Below are 24,469 nucleotides of genomic sequence, written 5' to 3' on the forward strand. Positions count from 1 at the left end.
TTTTAGATTATCATCAAAATGAAAATACAAAATTAAGGATTTCTTATATTGAACTGCCTTATCCATTAATATAGAATATATCTGTGATCCCTGGTCTGGGAAAAAAGTCTTTAGCTGGTGTGATTAATGAATGCATGTAAGCTTATTTGTTCACCTTGATCAAAAGCCCATCTTAGGTGGGCTGTTCTTAAACAAAGAACAGATGTGGTGTAAGTTTGTTATTTTGTTTGTTTTTTGGTAGTGTTCTCTATTTGGTTAAAATGTAGGCGTTTCATCTTTCTTTATACTGTTCTCAATGCAAGTGGTAGAATCTTGAAACAGAATGCTATAAATATATAAACAAAAAAAATGCACAGTACTGAATTTTTTATAGTTACTTTTCCCTGCCCTTAGAATTTCTAAGGAGACTTTAACTGACCTTGGTACATACAACACAGCTAAGTAATCCCTAAGAGGAGGAGGTAGGTCCTATTTTTCATTCCTCTTTGACGGACATGAACTTACCATACAAATGGACCTACCATTTTCCAAATTTATGCTCTAAAATCATAAAGACACCCTGTCTTGTCTTCCAGGAAGGCACACAGGATTATTATGAATCTGAGATAATAGGTAAGTACATTCAACCCTATATTAGTAATCCCTAGTTTGCATATTTCATCAAATTTTCACCATTAAAATTTTCCAGAGAAATAATATATATTATGTTAGTGGTAAACTTACTAGTGTAGGCAGGATCCTGAACATGCCCTTATCTTTATTAAGCACAAGTAATCTCTCAAAAAGGAGCTATGTGGTCACCCTTATTTGTGGTGATTTTTTATCCCCCTGCCCTTTGGTGCTGTGTACATCTCACTATTCGCTCGTTTTTCTCAACTTTTCTAAGATATTTTGTGAAGAGAGTCATTAATACACAGATATTAAGACCCAGCTTGATTTTCAGAGATGAAAAACCTAATTAGACATTTTGGCTCTTTTTAGCAGTTTAATCCTCTTTAAAAGTGATAATTTCATACATTTTGAAATCTTCAAGGGTAAGCCTTCCATTCCTCAAGGGATGACCCCAATGTATGATTCATTTTTATATACGTTAGTTCTGATATGCCTGAGTGCTCAATAAACATTAGTATTCATCTTCTACCTTTGTTGGCTTAGTTATAAGTTAAAGTTGACTTTGAAACTAAACATTTTTCCGTCTCTACCTTCGTGCCTCTTTATTTTGCATATCTTTTTAAAGAACATATCTGCTAATGAATATAACAATGGAAACCATTTCTTTAGTCTTGCAAGGTTTAAATTTCAAACTCCAAAGAAAATTCTCTTTCCCAGAGGTAAATCTGTAGCAGCACAGTAGTCGGTGCCTTATTTTAATGATGGTGTGTTTTGGTTTTGCTTTTGCTTTCTTGGTGCCTTATTACCCACTCAGGATTCTTCCAGTCTTACTCTCTTTTATTTGTGCCACTAAGGGGCTCTCCTCACTAGCCTCCAGTACATAAACTAGAGATCACAAATTGTCCCAGAGATGTACAATTGACCCTTGAACCACACGGGGGTTAGTGGTGCCAACCCTTCCAGGCAGTCGAAAATCTGTCTATGATTTATAGTTGGCCCTCCATATCTGAGGTTCCTCCCTATCTGTGGTTCCATATCTGTGGATTCAACCAACCCCAGATCATATAGTACTATAGTATTTACTGTTGAAAAATATCCACATATCAGTGGATCGGCACAATTCACACTCGTGTTATTCAAGGGTCAGCTGTATTTTGCCTGGTCTTTGTGGTGTCAGTTTTTTTCTCCTTTAATTTCAGTTGGTTCCCAACTTTTTAAAATGAGATATTATATCATTCAGGCTTTGGCTTATCTTGAAAAATTGAAACATCTGAGAACATTGGGCTTGCATATCAACATAACAGTTGGGTAAAGCTGATTAGTTGCCTTCTCTTTAGAAAGGCATGTTCTCATTCTCCAATTAGATATGGTTTCCACTTCATCTCTTCTCTTACATAAGCCTGTGAGACTCATTACATTACCTACCAGATCCCTCTAAACATTTGAATTTGTGACCCAGGCCTGTACCTTTCCTTCTTTTCCACACAGGCTCCCACAGGTTCTCATTGACACTAGGGAAGTAGCACATTGAAAAGATGCCTTCTTACTCCTCCTTAGTGTTGGGTACAACTTCCTTGCAATTTCAAAACCATCTGTGGTAGTCCAATCCAATATCAAAATCTGCTACTGTAAAGCAGCTTTGAGAAATTCCTTTAACTTGTACAAAGAATCAGTATCTCCATCAGAGGAAAGAATGCTTTCAGCCTGCCTCTTCTTTTTGCTAAGGTAGCTTCAGTATGAAAACCCCTGTACCTCAATACATTTTTTAAAAAAAGAAATACGAAGGTCTGTTTTATCTGTAAAAGTCGTGGTTTCCTGAGCTTTATAAATGACTGAACTAAAACAAATCAATCCTGTAGCAGCCATTAGTGATTTCTCTATTCTGAATTGTACAGAATAGAATCTATAACTACTACATGGTTTAGTTAACTTTGTCTAAACTTTGTCTAATACTTCTGAATTGAAGTATTTTCTGAGAAATTCTTTGGTGATAGAAGGAATGATCATTTTTGGACTTCACATAAACTTCATTCAAGTTTGGACTACTTTCCACTTGAAGGTTCACTATTGACTGGTCAGATTTTTTTGCCTCTCGATGCATTTGATCCTTTGTATGCTTGGCACATGTAACATCAGGACAGTAAGCACACCAAAGCCAGTTGAACCTCTGGGAAGCCACTGCAGATCTGATGAAATGTAACTGTATTCCTTTTTCAGTGCAACTTTGATATTCAGTGCAGGTGTTGGGGGGGCAGCGCAGAAGTAAAAACAAAATTAAAAAGGCAAGGTGAGAAAAGATAATTCTAGGGCTAAAAGAAAAGGACCTTTCTAAGAAGTGAAATCCCTAAGATCAGATACCAATGAAGATATTTCATAGGTGCTGTATATTTTGGGTGTTTATAGAATGTTTATACTTAGAAAACCATAAATTGATTATTGTAAAGATGTGAAACAGGTTAGGAAAATCATAAAGTATTTATGAATCCCAAAGCTTCATAAATGTTGACTTAAATAGCACAGTTCACTTCTGAAGAGATTATTCTTTGAGAAGCAAAAGCAAGTGTGAAGAGAGGAATGTATCTCAGAACTAAAGCATATTATAGTTGTATTTTAATAACCTGTATCAGAGAGGTGAAAATTTTAGGTTCAGTGATATTTTGTACACTGTGGATACCATTTTCTTTGGGACTGTTTTGTCTAATAAGAGAATTGACATCATTTGGCCAGTCTTCCAACAACTGAGCATGATTCGAGCCCTTTCACCTGTTAAATCTTATATACCCACCACCTCTGCTTTTGTTGAGAATAGATTCCTTACACCCTGCTGTCACAACCTAGTTTACCTTGGAAAACTCTGCATCTGTTTAGGGAAGCTGTCTGCTTTTGTGAGCCGAGGTAACTCTAAACAGACCCTTTGGGAGCTAAGGTTGCTGGTAAACCCTGTATTCTCATACTATGTATTTCTAACTCTGTTCTTTATCTTGACACACAATTCCAAAGTGAATAAAAATGATTCTACCTAATTTATGTTTTGTAGCTTTCAACTGGTTTTCTGCTTCTATGCACATGCATTCATCACAGTGATGCACTGTGGCAGAGATTCTGGGATGAGCCTGTATGTTCTATTGTAGTCTGAAAAGTTAAAGCAACTTAAGGAATAATGATAAGTTTGTGAGCGACAGTACTGAAAAGAGAACTCTGAACTAGGATGCTGCTGTTCCATTTGCTTTGGACCTAAGCAACTCTTAACGAATTATGCTCCTTCAGATTTTACCTAGAGGGCAAATCTTTGCCTCCAGATATGATCTCTAGAGGATTATGTAGATATACTTAAAACTTGTTATCCACAAAACCACAGTGGTATATACTATTTCACACCTACTCAGATGGCTAAAATGAAAAAGACACAGTAAGTGCCGGAGAAGATATGGAGAAATTGGAACTCTCCTACACTGCTAGTGGGGTTGTAAAGTGGCGCAGCCCCTCTGGAAAACAGTTTGACAGTTCCTCAAAATGTTAAATATAGAGCTACCACATGACCAACACATACCTAAGAGAAATGAAAATATGTCCACACAAAAACTTGTACAAGATTGTTCACAGCAGCACTATTCATCATAGCCAAAAAGTGGAAGCAACCGAAATATCCATCAGCTGATGGATAGATATACAAAATGTGGTACAACTATACAATGGAATGCTATTCAGCAATAAAATAGAATGACTTACTGATAAATACAACATGCACGAATCTTGAAAATATTATGCTAAGTGGAAGAAGCCAATCACAAAAGACCCTTATGTTGTATGATTTTATTTATACGAAAAGTTTAGAATAAGCAGATCTATGGATAATATAGTTCAGGTTTCCAGGGACTGGGTAGAAAGGGGCAGTGAGGAATGAATGCTAATGGATGGGTTTTCCTTGGGGGATAATGGAAATATTCTAAAATTAGATAGTGCTGATGGTTGCACAACTCTGAGAATATGCTAAACCCACTAAATTTTACACTTTAAATGGGTGAATTTTATGATACATGAATTACATATCAATAAAATTATTTTTAACAACTTCATTATCAAACTTAAATTTTGGTAGTGATGATGGTGACTTCATATATTGAATACGTGTGTGTGTGTGTGTGTGTGTGAAAATACCTTAAAGCAGTATACACCTGGTGCTATTAAAGAATATAACATACTTTTAAGGCTTTTTGCTGTATTTCTGAACATAAAGCAAATATAACAGTGATTTTATGACAAATTAATTTGATATTAACCAAATGATACTAAGTCATTGTGTTTCAGAGTAATGGGGCACAAATGGTATTGCCATAAATGACTATTAGAACTACTGTTACCTAGCCAAAAGAATGTATACTTCTCTTTTTCTCCTCTGAGTTTTTTCAGTATCTGTAATCATCATTAGTGTTTAGTTTTCTCTGTTACCAAACATTTGGTTTTCTCTGTTACTGAATAAAACTCATTTTCATCACTTACTGATATGCATGTGCTAAAAGAAGAATTTACACCTCAATGCCCAGTAACTTGGATTTCCTTAACCTTTCAACTATAATCTTTTTTCTGTGAGTAGTTTAACGCTGAGGCTTTCTGTGTTCTCCACTGGTCTTTTCCCTCCCTCATCACATGGCAATGTTCTGGCTGGTCTCATCCAGAGGCATCAAACACTGAGACTTGAAGTGGGTAACCTGGCCAGGCAACTACAGCATGACTACTCCAATTTTGGAGGGAAAAGGAGTTCCTCATTAATGTTATGTCATTGGAGAGAGGCAGGAAACAGTGGGAAGAAGAGGCCGGGGATTTAGGGTATGTGGGGTTGTTGACATAATGGAAAGGGAGTAGTTGAGTTCAGAAAGGGCTGGATCATGTTTAGGCAGAAAAACAGATTGAGTTGCAAGCAACCACTGCTTCTTTGATCACCATTTTCCATCTCTGTTCGTAACCAACAAATAATACGTAAAAGTATTTATGTGTTCCCTTTCCCAATAACTGATTTTAAAACTGAAACAAGTTTGATAAATGTTTATTGAACATCTCTTTTGTGCCATAGACAATGGTGTGTGCATTGCAGGGTTAGTTATAAAGGAAAACTAAGAACAATCTCTGGGAGAGTGAGATTGCTATCTGGTGAGAAAAAGAAATCACAGATAATCTGACCCTGAAGAGACAGAATTAGGTTTCTCTTTAGAATTGAGTAAATATTAGAACATAGGATTTTTAGTGGCAATAGAAAATACTCTCTGCCTATTTTCTGGTGCCTGAAATTCCCTTCACATGGAAACAATGTTTTTATTCTTTAAATTGCAATAATAGATTTAAAATACTTGAGAAAGATAATAGATTTATTCCTAGTAAAGTATACTCAATCAAATATAAGCTTCTAACATAAAATTTTGTTGTGATTCAAGAGAGAAGAGTAGCATCAAAAGATATAAGTATTTTATTAGACTGAGATCCTTGTTATCTTTTGTTGATAGGGAAAACTGTCTCATTCATTCCCAGCTCAAACACAGTGCCACTTCTTGCTATTGACACTCCACATTATTGATAATGTGGACAAATATATCACCTACACTGAAAACCTGGTGAGATTTACCAGATTCTCATTTCTCTGGTTTAATTTGTTTGCAGATGAATAGTGGAGCAGGATTTTGGGCCTGGAGTAGATATTTTTCTGCCAACACAGTGCTGTTTAGCTGGTTTTTAGAACTAGAATGTCATTTACATTTGAAGTGGTCTTTAGCCCAACTGTGGATGGGTATTTCAAGTGCTGGGTTATTTGTTAAGTTCTTCCCTCTACTGGTCTTTTGGGAAATTTAATAGAAACCCCAGCTACCATGTGAGTGAAAATCAGTGAGAAATTATGTTCTCTGTCACAAATGTATACTTTTTTGGAAATATACTATGCGTTTTCAGGAAAACAAGATCTTCAAACCCTTTCATTATGAATGGGGTTTGGTCTCCTTTCCCTTGAATCAAATATTTTTCAGCTAAAAATGTGTTATGTGGCTCAAATTTATATTAATAAGTATTAATAAATAAGCAAATTTATTAGTAACTCTTCAGAAAGCATACTTTATAATTTTCAGACATAAGGACATAGTAACCTTGGAGTCACCTTAAATGATTAATTAGATCCATTCAGATTAGACTGTGTGCTAGTTTGGAGTCTAACTTGAATTTGTGTGTACAGTATGGAATTTGCTCAGCCTTTGAAAGTAGTTTCTGGATTGATGACACATCTGTACTTTTTGGTTTCCTTACTTGAACTCTGTCTCTTCTCTGACAGTTATGTTGCTCCTCTATTCTTGCCTTGAAAAAGCTATCTGAAGTTGAGTTCCTCTTCAGAATTTAAGTGGAAAGTAAAAAGTACAGGTCACACACAGAGAGAATTTCATACGGGTATTCAGTGGCATATGAGCCAAGCTTGGTAGCCTTTTGGAATAAAATAGGCAACTGGAAAATCTGATTCTGAATTGAGGGCCTTGTACCTTTATGAAAATTACTTTTTAGATGGGAAATTGAGAAGTTTCTGGTCAGTATCTTTTTTGCCATTGGCCCAATTCTGTTCAGGAGTAAGGGGTTTAAATTTATAGGCTTTTTGGTTCTCTAAGGAATGAGACTTGCAGGAATTCCCTCATGATCCAGTGGCTAGGACTTGTTTTCACTGTCGGTGCCTGGGTTCAGTCCCTGGTTGGGGAACTGAGATCCTGCATGCCATACAGCATGGCCAAAAAAAAAAAAAGAGAGAGAGAGAGAGACTTCCTTACTGTATGAGAGTAATAACTAGGAAAAACATTATTTAGCTTGAATATGTCCCTAGTAAATATTGATACATGAAACTATTGCATATCAAACTTTCCTACAGGTGGTAACGAGGATTTGTCAAAAATCAAGGATCCAGTGTTTAAGCCAGATTATTCACCAGCCATTTACCAGATGAGTTCTGTAGCCTTGGCGCTGCTCCTTACGCTGCAGGGTTGATTATAAAGATAAGCTGTAGTCCCTGCCCCAAATAAAGGGGAAGGGGCAGTATTGAACAATTTGGACATACTAAATGCTTTACTCGTATTTATTTTGACACTTAATCTCGTAAATCTATTGCTAGATAGCCCTGTTTTTCTAATGGGGGAATTGCAGCTCAGAGAGGTGAAACCACTTGGCCAGTAATTAATGGATTTGAACCCAAGTCTTTCTCACTCTGAAATTTTACACAAACTGCCCTTCTGAAAGACAGGAATAAGTATAGTCAGGCTAAATATGATGATTGCTAGATCACTGCTATAACAAAGTGTTAATAAAACAGTTCACAAAGAAGAAAAATCCTATCTTTTGTGAGGGATCAGTAGAGACTTTGTGAGGGGAATTTAGTTTGACCCTGAGAAGAAAGGAGAGACTTGGAGTTAGGAATCCATTTTTATCATCAGAACACCCTTATCTGAGAGAGACCCCAAATATACATTTTGGGTTTGAGAGAGTTGCCAAGCCCTGTCTTTAACGTTTGGGTTAGAATTCTAGGGCTCCCAATTCTTTTTTTCTTTTTTTTTTTTTTTGCGGTATGCGGGCCTCTCACTGTTGTGGCCTCTCTCATTGCGGAGCACAGGCTCCGGACGCGCAGGCTCAGCGGCCATGGCTCACGGGCCCAGCCGCTGCGCGGCATGTGGGATCCTCCCAGACCGGGGCGCGAACCCATGTCCCCTGCATCGGCAGGTGGACTATCAACCACTGCGCCACCAGGGAAGCCCCCAATTCTGTTTTTAAGACCCCAGTCTTAACTATAAAGTTTGTAAAGGTGATACAGGAGTGTTTGCTACACCCTATATAGGACCACGATTTGAACTTGTTTTATTGACATCATCCCATTTTCTTCCCTCCCTACCTTTAATTATATTGTGGTGGGAATTTGAGATAGGGTGTCTTCAGGCTGATGTGGAAATAATTCTATCCCTTCAACTTCAAATTTGTACCAGGTGGCTGCTGAATGATTGGAAGTCATTGACTTAGCTTGGAGACTCCAGACTTTGATAAAATGCTCATACTTTTAGACAGTGTCCTGTAGTTTGGGGAATAACTCCTAAAAGTATAAGAGGGAAGGGAATGACTGGGCATGGGGAGATTTTCCAGGCTTATGAGGTGGCTAGAGAAAAACATATCATTCTGTTTAAATCTTGGCTAGAGAGCCTGTTAAGTGTTTGGAGCAGGAAAAAACTAGGTTTGTGGCCTAAAATAATCATACAATAGTCCTGATAGGCTCTTTCTCTCTGCCCCATTCTCCTTGGAAGGAGGAAATTGGAGTTCATATTTATTTAAAATAGTTGCTCCTCCATCTTGAAGTGATTTTTATAAAAATCTTAATTCTGAGCAGCCAGCCTCAGTAAAACAATTTTGCCATCTCTTGGTTACTTGAACGAACCCAAAATAAAGGTAAATGAAAATAAGACTAACTGCTTTTAGACCACTGTGGTCTTTCCTAAAGTTCTGTAACCATTTTTCCTAAAGGAATGGAGATGGTTCCATTTATCTAGAAGGGATTATTACTGTGTCAGTCTGTGTGTACGTACACATACATGTTTTGTATAGGTGCTTCCCTTCTCCCCAACCCTTTTAGAGTTGATGGCTTTATCCCTGATTGTTCAGTATAATAGTTTGCACATTCACTAAGAGAGCTTGTGTAGTAATGCTTGCTTTATTTTTTTTTTCTCTTCCATTCTTGTTTTTATTTTTTACTTTTTTTTTTTTCTTTGTGATGTGACATTTTCAGCTGATGTATTGAAAGCAAATCCTTCTAATTTGGGAGCCCAGATCACAAGAGTGAGTTTTTCTACTAGTGTCTTTAGCTGTGTATCTTTTTTTGTGTGTGTCTTTCTACCCTTTTCCCCTCCCAATTCAAAAAGATTCAAAACACATTTCATAAATATTAGATAAGAAAATTCCTCTGTCTGTTGCACATCATGCCTTTCAAACAAAGCAATGTCCACTTTATGTTGGGTCAGATTCCTTTTCCCAATGCTATTGTAAAAGCATAGGTTAATATATGTGTTTTGGTTTGTTTGCTTTTATCTTATCTAGTATATTGAAAATAATTTTAGTTACGTCTTCATTGCAGATAGATATGTCTGGAGTCTGTCATCAGTGTGTCATAACGTTGTTTTTGTTTTGTTTTAAGGAAAATTATATATAGTAGCCTCTGAGAATAAAAGACCCATTCTTTTATCAGGATTTTAAGTAATACTTTGACTTGTCTCTACTCTCCCATCTCATTCCCTGGATGTTCCTCTCAGGGCCGTGAAAGAATGAAAAGCCACACGTATTACTCTCTAATTTCAGCAGACTGACCAGATGAAAGTGGTCAGACTGGTGAGCTCTGAACATGCAAGCATTGGAAGATGGTTTGTTTGATTAGTTAGCAAGAAAACGGTTCATGATGAAAAGAATAGCACCTTTTTATGGTGAAATAAAAGTATGCTTTCTATTAGTCTGAATGATTCAGATAACCTCCCCATGTAAGCTGTACATTGCTTTTTAAGATCTTACACCTGGGTAATTTTCTATACTAGCTTAACCCCTTTCTGTTCTCTTTGGCTTGTGTTACTACAATTTAACTCATGTTCTATTTGTCTAGTTTTGCATCCTGGAAGAGCAGGTGATTAAATAGTCCCTTTTCTTTTCTCCTAGTGTTCTTTTCTCCTAATGTTGCTTGTTGCTTCTGAAATTATTTAATTTTACCCAATAAAGCAAATGGTATGCTGTCCTAATTATGAATGCAGATACTCCAAGTGCTTTACCCAAAGTAATCAGCCATTGTGTTTTCAATTACCATGAGAGTATAACAATGTATTCTACACTAGCGCTATAACCATTGATTATGGGTAAATATTCTGAAAGCCTTGCTTTCAGGATCCCCAGGTTATTCTAAATCACCCACTCCCTGTTCCTTTCTTTTGTTACCCAGAGATTGAAAGATCTCAAGCAGAGAGAGTTTGCTCGAAATGTCTCTTCAAGATCCCGCAAAGATGAGAAGAAGCAAGAGAAAGCCCTACGGCGGCTCCACGAGTTGGCAGAGCAAAGAAAACAAGCTGAATGGTGAGGACATTTTCTCTCCGAGGATTCTACAAATAATTATAACCCTTAAGATTTAAGAATTATAATCCTTTTTTTAAAAATTGAGGTATAATTGACATACAATCCTTCAGTTTTTAATAGATCCTTCTTTTAAACTAAAAGCGTATCTATACTTGGAGTATAACATATTAAGAATATGCACTCCTGAGGCCGTATCCTATGATCTTTGTGACCTTAGTTATCCAAGCTCCTTGCCTCGGTTTCCTTATCTGTAAGATGAAATGATAACAATTTATTTCTTATAGTTGTTGTGAGAAGTCATTAAGTTGTTATATCAAAGTGCTTATAAAAGAGTTCCTAGCACATAGAAGATGCTCAGTAAATCAGTAAATTATGCAACAATTATTATTCCCATTCTCCAGCTTATTTTTTCTTTTATCGTTTTTTTTTCTTTTTGACTGCCCTGCACGGCTTGTGGGATGTCAGTTCCCTGACCAGGGATTGAACCCTGGGCCATGGCAGTGAAAGCGCCAAATCTTAACCACTAGACCAGGGAATTCCCCTCCAGTATTATTCTTATGTAGAAAAGCATATACATCACAGTATTCTACTGGGGCACAGATTCAAGTGTTGTAACTGCCTTTTAAGTACTATAGAGTAGAGTTAGTACTAAACATTAAAACCTAGGAAATTCTATCCATTTATTTCTCTGCAGATTCCTGCCTTCTTGAATGTTGTTTTTAATGTTCCTTCATGGTTCTTGATGATAAATTTGGGGCTGGTGTTTAGCCTTAGGTGGAATTTATCCCACCTAGGGCTGAATTTCCAAGCGACTAGACTTTGGGGACCCAGTCTTTGAGCATCTGAGAATTTGTGAGGTATGTGCCTCAATCCGAAGGACTTAACGTCCCTATGTTTGTTTTTAATGGCTGGCCAGTAACAAAGGAGGAACTGGTTACAGTGGAAGGAGAAACTGTGATTGTGGCTTTTAAAACTTTACAGCCAAGTTGGGGCCAGAGTTTCCAAGGTCATAGACTCTCTGGATTTTTGTCTCTGGATCCTTTTACTTATTTACTTTTCTTTTGTTTTGGAGGAAGGAAGAAGGGAAAGAACACATATAGTGTAAGTTTTAAAACAGAATTAACCCATGAGCTCTAATGTTGAGTTAAAATGCCTATTAAACTGGTTCTGATTCCTTCTTTGGCAACTCTTTATGTAATAAACACATTCCTCTTGGACTTGTAGCAAGGGTACCTCCTTAAAAATATATATACTACCTCGGACTTCCCTGGTGGCACAGTGGTTAAGAATCCGCCTGCCAATGCAGGGGACATGGGTTCGAGCCCTGGTCCAGGAAGATCCCACATGCCGCGGAGCAACTAAGCCCGTGGGATAGGTTTTGTGACACAGTGAGAGTATCTCTTGCTACCCAAATCTTGTGGGTTCCATCCTGCAATAACAAGAGTTCATATAGCAAAGGGGATACCATATTATCCAAATATATTTGGTCCCTGAGTTTAGGGCAGCTAGTAGCTAGGCTTTAGATTAAAAAGACTTCATCCAAATAATTCTCTTCAGTTCTTGAGTTTGGCATGAGAGATACCTGTATAATCCACACACTGTAAAAATTTCAGACGTGACAGGAGTTTAAAACACTGGCTTTCAGGTTCCTTGGTGCTCCTGTTTTCAAAGCTGAGAAGGTCCTTGGTAGAATTATGATCATTGTATGGAATGCCCAGAAAGTATCACAAAACCAAAGCTAATGCTTGGGCATGGTGCCAGGAGGTAGGCACAGGCTCTTAGTTTCTATAACAGACATACTAACCTAACCACAAACCATCATAGTATAGCACAGTGGAGGTTTCTGACTGTGTTCAACTCAGGGAATAGGCACTTTTTTTGTTGTTGTTGTTTGTTTGTTTGCAGTACGCGAGCCTCTCACTGTTGTGGCCTCTCCTGTTGTGGAGCACAGGCTCCGGACGCACAGGCTCAGCGGCCATGGCTCACGGGCCTAGCCGCTCCACGGCATGTGGGATCTTCCTGGACCGGGGCACGAACCCGTGTCCCCTGTATCGGCAGGCGGACTCTCAACCACTGCGCCACCAGGGAATCCCTAGGCACGTATTTAAAAACTGAAATTTGAAAGCACAGAAGAAATTGAGGGGTTTTTTGTTTTGTTTTTTAGCTGTATGAAATACAGTTGATCCTTGAACAATGAGGTTAGGGGTGCCAGTGACCCCCAGCCCCCACACACACTCACACATCCACACAGTCAAAGATCTGTGTATAACTTTGTAGTCAACCCTCCGTATTTCCACATCCACGGATTCAACCAACCGCAGATTGTGTGATATGTATTGAAAAAACAATCTGTGCATAAGTGGGCCCTCGCAGTTCAAACCTGCAAACCTGTATTCAAGGGTGAACTGTGCAACCTTTGTGAATAGATGTTCGGCCATATGTTTGATAGTAGGATGATACAATAAGAATTGAGAGTGGATACAGGACAGGTGGGCTGTACCAGACGGTAATGATAGTGTATTCGAATTGAGAGGTAAACCTCAGCTTTTATACTTTCGACAGCTAGGGAAGGAACAGCAGTAGCTGGCTATCCTTGCGAATGTAGCTTGGTAGATTAGTAGTGTGAGACTTTGCCTAACCTCACTGAGGAAGTTCCTTTTGTTAGCACAGGGCTGGGGAATGACCACCACTCAATGTCTTTTAAGATCTGCCTGTGATGAATGGTCAAGCATAAGGGATTAGTATCATATAAGAAGTATGAGGGACTTCCCTGGTGGTCCAGTGGTTAAGACTCCATGCTTCCTCTGCAGGGGGTGCGGATTTGATCCCTGGTCAGGGAACTAAGATCCTACATGCTGCGTGGGGAGGCCAAAAATAAAAAAAGAAGTATGAAATGTTCCCTAAACCTGTTTTTTTTTGTTTTTCATTTTTCTAAACCATTGTGTAGTGCACCTGGAAGTGGTCCCATGTTCAGACCAACCACAGTGGCTGTAGATGAAGAAGGTGGAGATGATGATAAAGAAGAATCAGCGACAAACAGTGGCACAAGTGCCACTGCCACTTGTGGCCTGGGATCTGAATTCTCCACAGATAAAGGAGGCCCTTTCACTGCAGTACAAATCACTAATACCACTGGACTGGCACAGTCTCCTGGGCTAGCCTCTCAAGGCGTCAGCTTTGGCATTAAGAATAATCTGGGGACCCCATTGCAAAAACTGGGAGTGTCATTTTCCTTTGCCAAGAAGGCTCCTGTCAAACTCGAATCAATAGCATCAGTTTTCAAGGACCATGCAGAGGAAGGGACCTCTGAAGATGGAACAAAAGCTGATGAGAAGGGTACAGACCAAGGGCTGCAGAAGGTGGGAGACTCCGATGGTAGCAGTAATCTCGATGGTAAAAAAGAGGATGAAGACCCTCAGGATGGAGGGTCCCTTGCCTCAACATTATCTAAGTTAAAAAGAATGAAGCGAGAAGAAGGAGCTGGGGCTACAGAGCCAGAGTATTACCACTACATCCCCCCAGCACACTGCAAAGTAAAACCTAATTTTCCTTTCCTACTCTTTATGAGAGCCAGTGAACAAATGGAAGGTGATAGTAGTACACACCCAAAGAATGCCCTAGACAGCAAAAAAAGTAGTTCTCCCAAGCCTAAAGGCTGCATCAAGGTGGCAGCAAGCCAAGGAGCAGAAAAGACAGTTGGTGAAGTCTCTGAACAGCAGATGGAAACCAGTGTGGCTGAGCCCTCAGAGCCTGAAAGCAAAGCTGAGACAAAGAAGGCCTCAGGAGGCGATGTAAGTGAGCATAGTTTAGAGAGTCAGAGTCAGAAGGATTCAGAGATCCAAATGTGTGAGTCTAATCCTCCTAAAGAAATCTCTCAGGCCACTCCAGCAGGGAAAGAAAGCCAAGAGGGACCCAGACATCCTACTGGTCCCTTCTTTCCAGTTTTAAGCAAAGATGAAAGCACTGCCCTCCAGTGGCCATCAGAACTATTAATTTTCACGAAGGCAGAACCCTCCATTTCTTACAGTTGTAATCCTTTGTACTTTGACTTCAAGCTTTCAAGGAACAAAGATGCCAGAGCTAAAGGGACAGAAAAACCAAAGGATATAGGAGGCTCCTCAAAGGACCATCTCCAAAGCCTTGATCCTAGTGAGCCAAATAAAAGCAAAGAGGAGGGAGAGAATGTAGAACATTCTTCAGGAGGCAGAATAGATGCACCTGCTCCAGGGTCTGCCTGTAGCGGCCTGAATAAGCAGGAGCCTGGGGGTAGCCATGGGTCAGAGACAGAAGACACAGGGAGAAGCCTTCCTAGCAAGAAAGAACGATCTGGGAAGTCCCACCGACACAAAAAGAAGAAGAAACACAAAAAATCCAGCAAACACAAACGGAAACACAAGCCTGACCCAGAAGAGAAAAGCTCTAAGGCAGAGTCTGGGGAGAAGTCTAAGAAGCGCAAGAAGCGAAAACGAAAGAAGAATAAGTCATCAGCCCCAGCAGATTCTGAACGGGGGCCCAAACCAGAACCCCCTGGTAGTGGTAGCCCTGCACCACCAAGAAGACGGCGGCGAGCCCAAGATGATTCCCAGCGGAGATCCATTCCAGCTGAAGAAGGGAGCAGTGGCAAGAAGGATGAAGGTGGAGGCGGTGGCAGCTCCCAAGATCATGGTGGGAGGAAACACAAAGGTGAGCCTCCAACTTCATCCTGCCAGCAAAGAGCTAGCAGCAAACGGAGCAGCCGGTCTAGCCATCGAAGTCGACCCAGTAGTGGAGATGAGGATAGTGATGATGCTTCATCACGCCGGCTGCACCAGAAGTCTCCATCCCAGTACAGTGAGGAGGAGGAGGAGGAAGAGGAGGAAGAAGAGTCGGGCAGTGAGCATTCCCGTAGCCGCTCACGGTCTGGCCGGCACCATTCCTCTCGCCGTTCCTCCCGGCGTTCTTACTCAAGTAGCTCAGATGCTTCTTCAGACCAGAGCTGCTATAGTAGACAACACAGTTACTCTGATGACAGCTATAGTGATTATAGTGACCGATCACGAAGGCACTCCAAGCGCTCCCACGACTCTGATGACTCAGACTATACCAGTTCCAAGCACCGGTCCAAGCGGCACAAATATTCATCTTCTGATGACGACTATAGCCTCAGTTGCAGCCAGTCCCGAAGCCGATCTCGGAGTCATACTAGGGAGCGCTCAAGATCCAGGGGCCGCAGCCGCAGCAGCAGTTGTAGTCGCAGCCGGAGCAAACGGAGAAGCCGCAGCACCACAGCCCACAGCTGGCAGCGGAGTCGGAGCTATAGCCGGGACCGCAGCTGCAGCACCCGGAGCCCTTCGCAGAGATCAGGCTCCAGGAAGGGATCGTGGGGTCACGAGAGCCCTGAGGAGAGGCGTTCTGGTCGTCGAGACTTCATTCGCTCTAAGATCTACCGCTCCCAGTCTCCCCACTATTTCCGATCAGGCCGGGGAGAAGGTTCCGGGGAGAAGAAGAAAGAAGATGGCAGAGGAGATGATGGTAAAGGGATAGGCCCACCCTCCCAGAACAGCAACACTGGCCCAGGAAGAGGGTCAGAAGGTGACTGCAGCCCTGAAGACAAGAACTCTGTCACTGCCAAACTGCTACTGGAGAAGATCCAGTCAAGGAAAGTGGAGAGGAAACCCAGTGTGAGTGAGGAGGTGCTGGCCACCCCTAATAAAGCTGGGCTCAAGCTCAAGGATCCTCCACAAGGTTATTTTGGGCCCAAGCTCCCCCCTTCTCTTGGCAATAAGCCTGTCCTTCCACTGATAGGGAAGCTCCCAGCTACCCGAAAGCCCAACACCAAGAAATGTGAAGAGTCTGGCTTAGAAAGGGGGGAAGAGCAAGAGCAGTCAGAGACGGAAGAAGGGCCTCCAGGGAATAGTGATGCCCCATTTGGACATCAGTTCTCCTCAGAGGAAACAGCTGGCCCCTTATCAGACCCACCCCCAGAAGAGCCAAAGTCTGAAGAAGCTACTGCTGATCACCCTGTGGCTCCGTTAGGCACCCCAGTGCACTCTGACTGCTATCCTGGGGACCCATCCATCTCCCATAACTACCTCCCTGACCCCAGTGATGGGGACACCCTCGAGTCCCTGGATAGTGGCAGTCAACCAGGCCCTGTGGAATCCAGCTTGCTGCCTATAGCGTCAGACCTTGAGCACTTCCCCAGTTATGCACCTCCCAGTGGGGAGCCTAGTATTGAGTCAGCTGATGGGGTTGAGGATGCTTCCCTAGCCCCACTGGAAAGCCAGCCCATCACCTTCACTCCCGAGGAGATGGAGAAGTACAGCAAGCTCCAGCAGGCCGCACAGCAACACATCCAGCAGCAGCTTCTGGCCAAGCAAGTAAAGGCCTTTCCCGCCTCGGCTGCCCTGGCCCCAGCCACTCCAGCCTTGCAGCCCATCCACATTCAGCAGCCGGCCACAGCCTCTGCCACCTCCATCACAACTGTTCAGCATGCCATCCTACAGCATCATGCCGCAGCAGCTGCTGCTGCCATTGGCATTCACCCCCACCCTCATCCCCAGCCACTTGCCCAAGTACATCATATTCCCCAGCCCCACCTGACCCCCATTTCCTTGTCCCACCTCACTCACTCGATCATCCCTGGCCATCCTGCCACCTTTCTAGCTAGCCATCCCATCCATATCATTCCCGCGTCAGCCATCCATCCTGGGCCCTTTACCTTCCACCCTGTTCCACATGCTGCCCTCTACCCTACCCTACTTGCCCCCCGGCCTGCTGCAGCAGCTGCCACTGCCCTCCACCTTCACCCACTACTTCACCCCATCTTCTCAGGTCAGGACCTGCAGCACCCCCCCAGCCATGGAACATGAGTTGGGGGATACGAGCCCAGGTAGGGCCAGGGAAGGTGACCCATAAATCTTCCCTTGGGGTGTTGAGCCATTAATACCAGCAAGTAGAAGCTGGAATGGGCAGTGTCTGACAGCCAAAGAATTGAGTTTTGGCTTGCAGGGGTGGTTTTAGATTTGAGGTTTGCTTTGGGTTCACTATCAGGGATTTTTTTCCCTTTTCCCCTTTCTGTTTGTCCCTCCCTCTCCTGTGTTTCTAAGCTTGGGGACACCAGTAAGTGCTACCCACCCCTCTTTGGCAACATCTCCAAACTGTTGAGTTTAGATACTCTCCTCCTCTCTCTACTTTCTATCCTCTGCACTTGTCTATAAATTTTAAAACATTTTCCTCCTCTCTGGCTGGCGGGTTTTCCATCTGGTCCTGCCTTATCAGTGTCTTTGACCTTGGTGACCTTATTTATCCCGGGTGAAGTGGAAAGGGAGTCTGACCTGGAACCAGGTGCCACTCAGGCTGTCATTCGATCCACTTCCCACACAAACAGCCACACATTTGGCACTGTTGTCCTCGTGTTCCTCATCCCAGAAGAGACATCTGCATATCCCAGAAAAGAAGATCCTACCGTGAATAGAAGCTATGCGGAACATAGTCACCCATGTGCTTCCCCAGAGAGGAGCTCATGTGTCTGAAGGGTGTATTTTCTTCTGTCATGTTGATGTTTCCTTCTTAATTTATAGGATTTTTTAATGTAAAAAATTGCACTGAACTCTATAAACGTAAATGCTGCTTTTTGTAGCTCATATAAAAAAGGTTCCATATTTGTAGTATACTGCAATAATATTTTTTACATCCAGCTCTTTAAGTGATCCTTGTTCTGGTGGCTTTGTGTAAATATGTTTGCCCTAGTTGAATTAAGAAACTTTAAAGGTTATAAAATGAAAACAAAAAAATAAAGTATTTGTTTTCTGCTAGATGCAAAAATGACTAAGCATGTATATTTTATCAAGCTCATGTATTTTTTGAAGTTACGAACTATAAAAACGTTAAAACAGAAAAAGGAACGTTGTTTAACATTCTTTGCAGAGACAAAATTTGCAGTAAGTGGTGCCCCCAGCACTAGAATTTTTGAACTAATGGGCAGCAGTCAGCTGGGGGTGCCAGAGGGATACTCAGTTACGACAGAGTCTCCCTCACGTGCTTTGCTGTTTTATACAGAGAAACAGGTGCACCCCACAGAGGAGGAGAGAGAGATTCAAGAGCTTTATTCTCTGGAAGTGGTGAGATTCAGTATGATTGTCCTGGGGGATTCCTGGGTTTCAGGGGTGCCTGTCCCAGGCAGTCCGTTTGCCTTCCTAGTACTTAGCCCCCTCTGACAAAATTTTTTAATGTGCCTTTTGGGTTGGCTAGAAACTGAAGTAGAAGTAGACTGGAGGATGATAGAGTTGGGACAGTTTTTCCTCCTCCACTTACTGGGAGGTGAGCACATTTATAGATTCTGCAGATTGTTTTGCTTCATTGTTTCCATGCCTTCTACCCAGCTTAGTTTAAGCAGTAAAGATACCTTTTTTCTTTTCTCCCATGACACTTATCAGGGGAAGTACCACCTCAATTCCTCTTCCTCCTCTTCTTGCGTTTCACCCGGCTCTCAGACCTAGTTAACACTGACCCAAAGGTGTTTATATTGTAGGTCTCATCTTCTTTGGTGTAGTTAGTACTTCCCTGTTTGGCATATCCCTGCCTATTCCTGTGGCTAGAATTGGTTGGGTGGTCACCTGACAGGAAAAACAAGCCCTTCTTACGTGGGCCAGGGCTCTGTTCTGCCTTTCTTCAATTTCCAAAAGAGAAAGGCTTTGAGTTAATGACAAGCAAGTGCTGGGCAAACAAGACTCTTGACTGAGCCTTCTGCCTGTTCAGTGCTTCCTCATCTGATTCAGAAGCATCGCTTTTTTGATAACTAGCACTGGAAAATGAAATCATCTGTTCGAAGTGAAGGGACTCATTTTTCTTTGCTTTCAGCCCATGTAAATATTTAAATAATACAGTATTAACATTTTTGTGCTGCTTCCCATTAGCTTGTAGATTGAGCCATACTCTGGCTGCCTCTCTGCCTTCCTGGAGGCAGTTTCCTTTAATTTCCAGAATAGTGATTTTAAAACTAAAAAATAAAAATAACCTATCCTTACTTACAAGCATAACAGATTGTATTTAACTTTATCACATATGATAGAGATATATATGCTGTAAAATTAGGGAAAGGAACTTTCTAATAAACCAATGATTTGTGGAAACTTAGAGTCTGTCGTGATTGTTGCACCATCCACTCAAGTGGGGAAGGGATGGAGGGAGTTATGGTTTACAAATAACATCTTGTTTGAAGTGATCATAGATTCTTATGAACCATATGATGTTTAGACTGTGCTTCTCAAAGCTCAGCCTGCCCAAGTAGAGGGGAAAGCTTATGCTGTGGGAGGAAGTAAGGGTTAAGTTTCTCAGTCTTATGGAGGTGTCTTGGAATGTGCACCTCCGTTCCACCCTTCCCCAGATTTTTTTTTTTTTTTTTTTTTTTTTTTTTTTGCCTTGCTGAGCTGCATGCGGAATCTTAGTTCCTGGACCAGGGATTGAACCCGTGCCCCCTGCAGTGGAAGCGAGGAGTCATAACCACTGGACCACCAGGGAAGTCCCCCAGATTCTCTTCTATTTCTATCCTTTTGCTCATTTTAGATGTACAATCTGTGTGTAGTAGAATGTATGGCAAATAGGTGCTCACTAAATGTGTTTGGAATTTCTAGCTTTGATTTTTGGGATTTTGGATGGACTTCAGGGCAATTGAGATGAGTCACCTGCCTGGCCTTTGCCCTCCAGATGGAGTTTTGTATACCAGAACCAGTCCTGAATTATTCTCCTCAACCCTTTAATACCACTACAGTGCTTGAGAGCTACCTGGTAAAAGGAAGTATGTCCTAATTGTTACTGAGCAGATAAAAGCCTCTATCTACTTTTCTGTATGGAAAAGTCTCAAAAGGCAGGGAAAGTTCAGCATTAAAAGCTAACCATAGATCTGTAGTGATAAATTAGTTTCCTCTCTTCCTCAACCTTTCAGGAAGGAACAGTACATGGTCTATTTCTTTCCTACTCTCATACAGCTGTTTTCTCCCCTTGACAAAAGAGTAGCTATTCAACTTGAACCTTGGGTTGGATGCTCAGATCTATTTCTCTAAAATAGAAAAATCCCTGCCCTAAAAAGATGAAAAGTGGGAATTCCCGGGAGGTCCAGTGTTGAGGACTCGGCGCTTTCACTGTGGTGGCCCAGGTTCAGTCCCTGGTCAGGGAACTAAAATCCCGCAGGCCACGTGGCACGGCCAAAATAAAGAAAATGAAAAGTGATTTTTTGAGCAGGCAAGGTGTCAGCGAAAGATGCAGACACATGTGGAGAGTATGCTGTGTGGAGGTATGTGCAGCTGCCTGATTCCAGTAGGGGTCTGTCTGTCTCAGCTGCCTGGGCCTTCAACACCCTCAGTGACTAATTCAGGCCTTGTGAACCCTTTGCATTCTTGTTTGCCAGGGGTACCTTCACCTCCCCCTTACCTCGTGTCTGAATTATTGCAGCATTTTCCTGGCTGGCCTCCCTGACTCTAGGATCTAAGTCCCTGTCCCATGTAAGCTTACTGGCTTTTCAGAATCAGAGTGCAGTTGATTTTGTACTCATTGCTTCCCAGTAAAATTGTAAGCTCTGAGAGGGAGGGACTGATTCTTATACTTCCTTTTTTCCCTTAATCCCTTAGAGTGTTGTATATAGAGTTGAACACATAGTAAACATTTTGATTATGTGTTCAAGAAAGAAAAGCAAAGTAAAATACCACTAGTAACAGGATTATGCATCAGGATTTAGCAAGGAAACATCAAAGATGAAGATTTTTCTGTATATCCTCCTCAGTGCCAGGCACATAGTAGAAGTTCAATAATTTTTGACTTTATGAAGCCGTAGCATTCATTGAGAAATTCTAGGACTCAGGCTGATGGAACGGGAAAGTGACAGCAATGTGTCAGCACTCCTCTGCCTACTATCAACCCAGCTCTGACCCCAAAGGAACACCCAACAAGGAATAGAATCTTTATTAAATACCAAACTCTCCCTTCCCAAATCTGATCCTACCTGTTTCCAATTTCAGTTAATGATACTACAGTCCTACCAGCCAGCCACCAAAGCTTTGAATTACTTTTGACACCTCCCTACTACACAAAGGAGAGAGCAGAGATTACACATCCAGTTACTGATGTAACTGGATGTGTTATCTCTGCTCTCTCCTTTGTTCCTGCCACCAGTACCCTGGTTCAGGCCTCATCACCTTTAACTGAGAGGATGGTAGATGCCACCCATCTGATCTTCCCACTAAGTCCTGCCTTTTCCAGTTCCTTCTATCCATAGACAGCTAGTGTAATCCAGACTGGTGCACAATTGATCATGTATCTTATTCCCTGACTTTAAAAATCTTTATGATTCTCCATCTCCTATGTATTAAAGTTCAAATTCCTTAAGATATTCAAGGACCTCCAGTGATTAGACCCCAGCCTTCCATTCCACTCTCATGCCCCAGTCCTCCCCTTTAGACACCCTATGTTGACTACTTGCCTTTCTCTATAACTGACCTCTATGTCCTCCTGCTGCTCTCTTTGCTTATGTTATTTCCTATGTCTAAAAACCCCTTCATTCTCTTATTTCTTTATTGGCTGAGTCGGGTCTTAGTTGCGGCACTCTGGATCTTTCCTTGCGGCACTCGGCCTTCTCTCTAGCTGTGGCTTGTGGGCTCCAGAGCGTGTGGACTCTAGTTGTGGCCCACGTGGGCTCAGTAGTTGTGGCACTCGGGCTTAGTTGCCCCGCAGCATGTAGGATCTTAGTTCCCCCACCAGGGATCGAGCCGGCGTCCCCTGCATTGCAAGACGGATTCTTAACCACTGGACCACCAGGGAAGTCCCCCTCTTCATTCTCTGACAAAAGGCCATGTAGTGCAATGGTTAAGAACATGAATTCAGACACGAATGTCTTTGACTCCTAGTTTTGCCACCCATTGGCTGTGTAAACTTGGGCTATTTACCTAAAACTCTGTGCCACAGTTTTTGCATTTATAAAATGGGCATAATAGTACTTATTTCATAGGGTTGTTATGATGGAGCAAATAAATGACTTCAGCTAGGCATCATCTCTACCTTTTTCAAGGCATCCTTTACTATCCCTCCGCTGCAGTTATATGTGTTCATGTCTTAACTCCCTCTGGACTAAGTTTTTTAAGGATCCTTGACAGTTATCTTTGTATCTCTTACCACTCAATGCCTTGAACAGAATGAGAATTTATTAAAAATGTTAGTGAAATGTGAGTTAATTTGGGGCTATACACCAGTAATACAATACCACTCAGATGAGGACAGTAGGAGGGTGGAAGGTTAAGTATATGACTGAGTTGAGTATTATGTGCCTGCCATGAGCTTGGCACTAGGAATTCAGCAGTGAAGAAGGCCCAGACTAAAGTTCAAGGAGCTTCTAACCTAGAAAGGGATAAGATTTTGTGCTGTGTGCTAAGGTGGTGAATTATGAGGGCAAGGGAGGTGCCGAAGGGGTTCCAGAATGGCCCGGGTAGTTGGGCAGGGTAAGATGATGGTTAAGTTTGATCAGAAAATATAGAGCAAAAGGAAATGTGACTGTGTTCTTTACCCCTAGCAGATCTCTTGAATTTCCTTCCTGACAACATGCTTTTTGGGGAAGACATGAGATGCCAATAAGACTTGGCACTCCTCCTCCTCTGAGCATCCATAGAAAATGATCTTTCTGCTCAAAATTATTTCTTTTCTTTCCACTATGTGAGCCTGCGTTTGCTTCTTCCATCCTCAGTGCCTGCTTCTATTCAGTCTGTCTGTCAGCAACGCCTACAATATGTTGGGCTCTTGGCTAGGGGCTGCAGAAAGGAACCTCACTCTCAAGGGATTCATGGACAAAATCCAGTGAACAGACCATGACTAAACGGTGTGATCGGTGCTGTGCCCATGTGTGTTAACCGCAGAGTACCAGCCTGAGGAGTTGGGGGAGGCATCCCCTAGGCAATGACCCCACTAGAATCAAGCCTTAATGATTGGACAAAAGCTCTTGTCACCCAAGAAAGAGTGAGGCCTGTCCTCAATTGAACAACTGGTGCAAATCTCAGAGCTTGTGAGCCAGAACACCCTGGAATGACTCCACTTTATCCCCATCTCCTTTCCCCTTCAGCCAAGATCCATTTGCCACCCCTCCCCCAGCACTGGCTGCATTGCTGTGGCCACATTAAGACTTGGCGCCAGATGGACGATGAGTGAGGAAGCTGTTGTACCAATATGGCTGAGTGAAGCTGCCGAAGGCCCTAGAAGGAGGAAGTGGATAAGTGCCTTATCCAAAAGGATACAGCAGCCTCGGGTCTTATCAGGGGGCAGGAGTTTCCTCACTCCTTCCCCCACCTCTGACCAAGTCACAATGTGCCTTGGCAGTGCAGGCAGCTGTGTGGGGGGAGGAGGAACTATAGAACTGGGGGCTAGATTGGAGGTGTACAGACCAGCTGGTATCCCAAGCAGGAAGCAATGGTGGCTTAGACTAGCGTGGTGGTAGTGGAGATGGGGTGAAGATTCAAGAGACATAGTTGAAAGGCAGAACCAACAGGACCTGATGATAAAATACTCTCAAAAAAAGGGAGGAGTCGACTTTCAGCCATAAGCATCCACCCCCCAGAGTGGCCTCACCCCCTTCCTGGCAATCCTAGAAACCGTATGGGTCCAGGACCTAGAGCCCTTTACTCTGTCTACTACTCAGCAAGTGGGTTTCAGTTTGATAAGAAAAGACTTCCTGTGGTGGAACTGAAAGGAAGAGGAAGGAGCTAACCCATTCCTGCCTAGGAGGCTGTGGGAGAAG

At 42.2% G+C, this 24,469-nt stretch overlaps 1 protein-coding gene across 1 annotated transcript in view; it reads left to right on the forward strand.

Moving 5' to 3' along the window:
- The window catches only part of GPATCH8 (G-patch domain containing 8), a 73,165-nt gene extending 54,643 nt beyond the window's left edge, over positions 1-18,522 (forward strand). Inside the window, exons 6-7 of the mRNA XM_065897645.1 lie at positions 10,586-10,716; positions 13,664-18,522. Coding sequence (XP_065753717.1) covers positions 10,586-10,716; positions 13,664-17,567 — 4,035 coding nt within the window. The 3' untranslated portion in view covers positions 17,568-18,522. The remainder of the gene's footprint in view (positions 1-10,585; positions 10,717-13,663) is intronic.
- The last annotated feature ends 5,947 nt before the right edge of the window (positions 18,523-24,469 follow it).

The sequence above is a fragment of the Phocoena phocoena genome, chromosome 19 (assembly GCF_963924675.1).
Source record: "Phocoena phocoena chromosome 19, mPhoPho1.1, whole genome shotgun sequence".
Taxonomy (NCBI): Eukaryota; Metazoa; Chordata; class Mammalia; order Artiodactyla; family Phocoenidae; genus Phocoena; species Phocoena phocoena.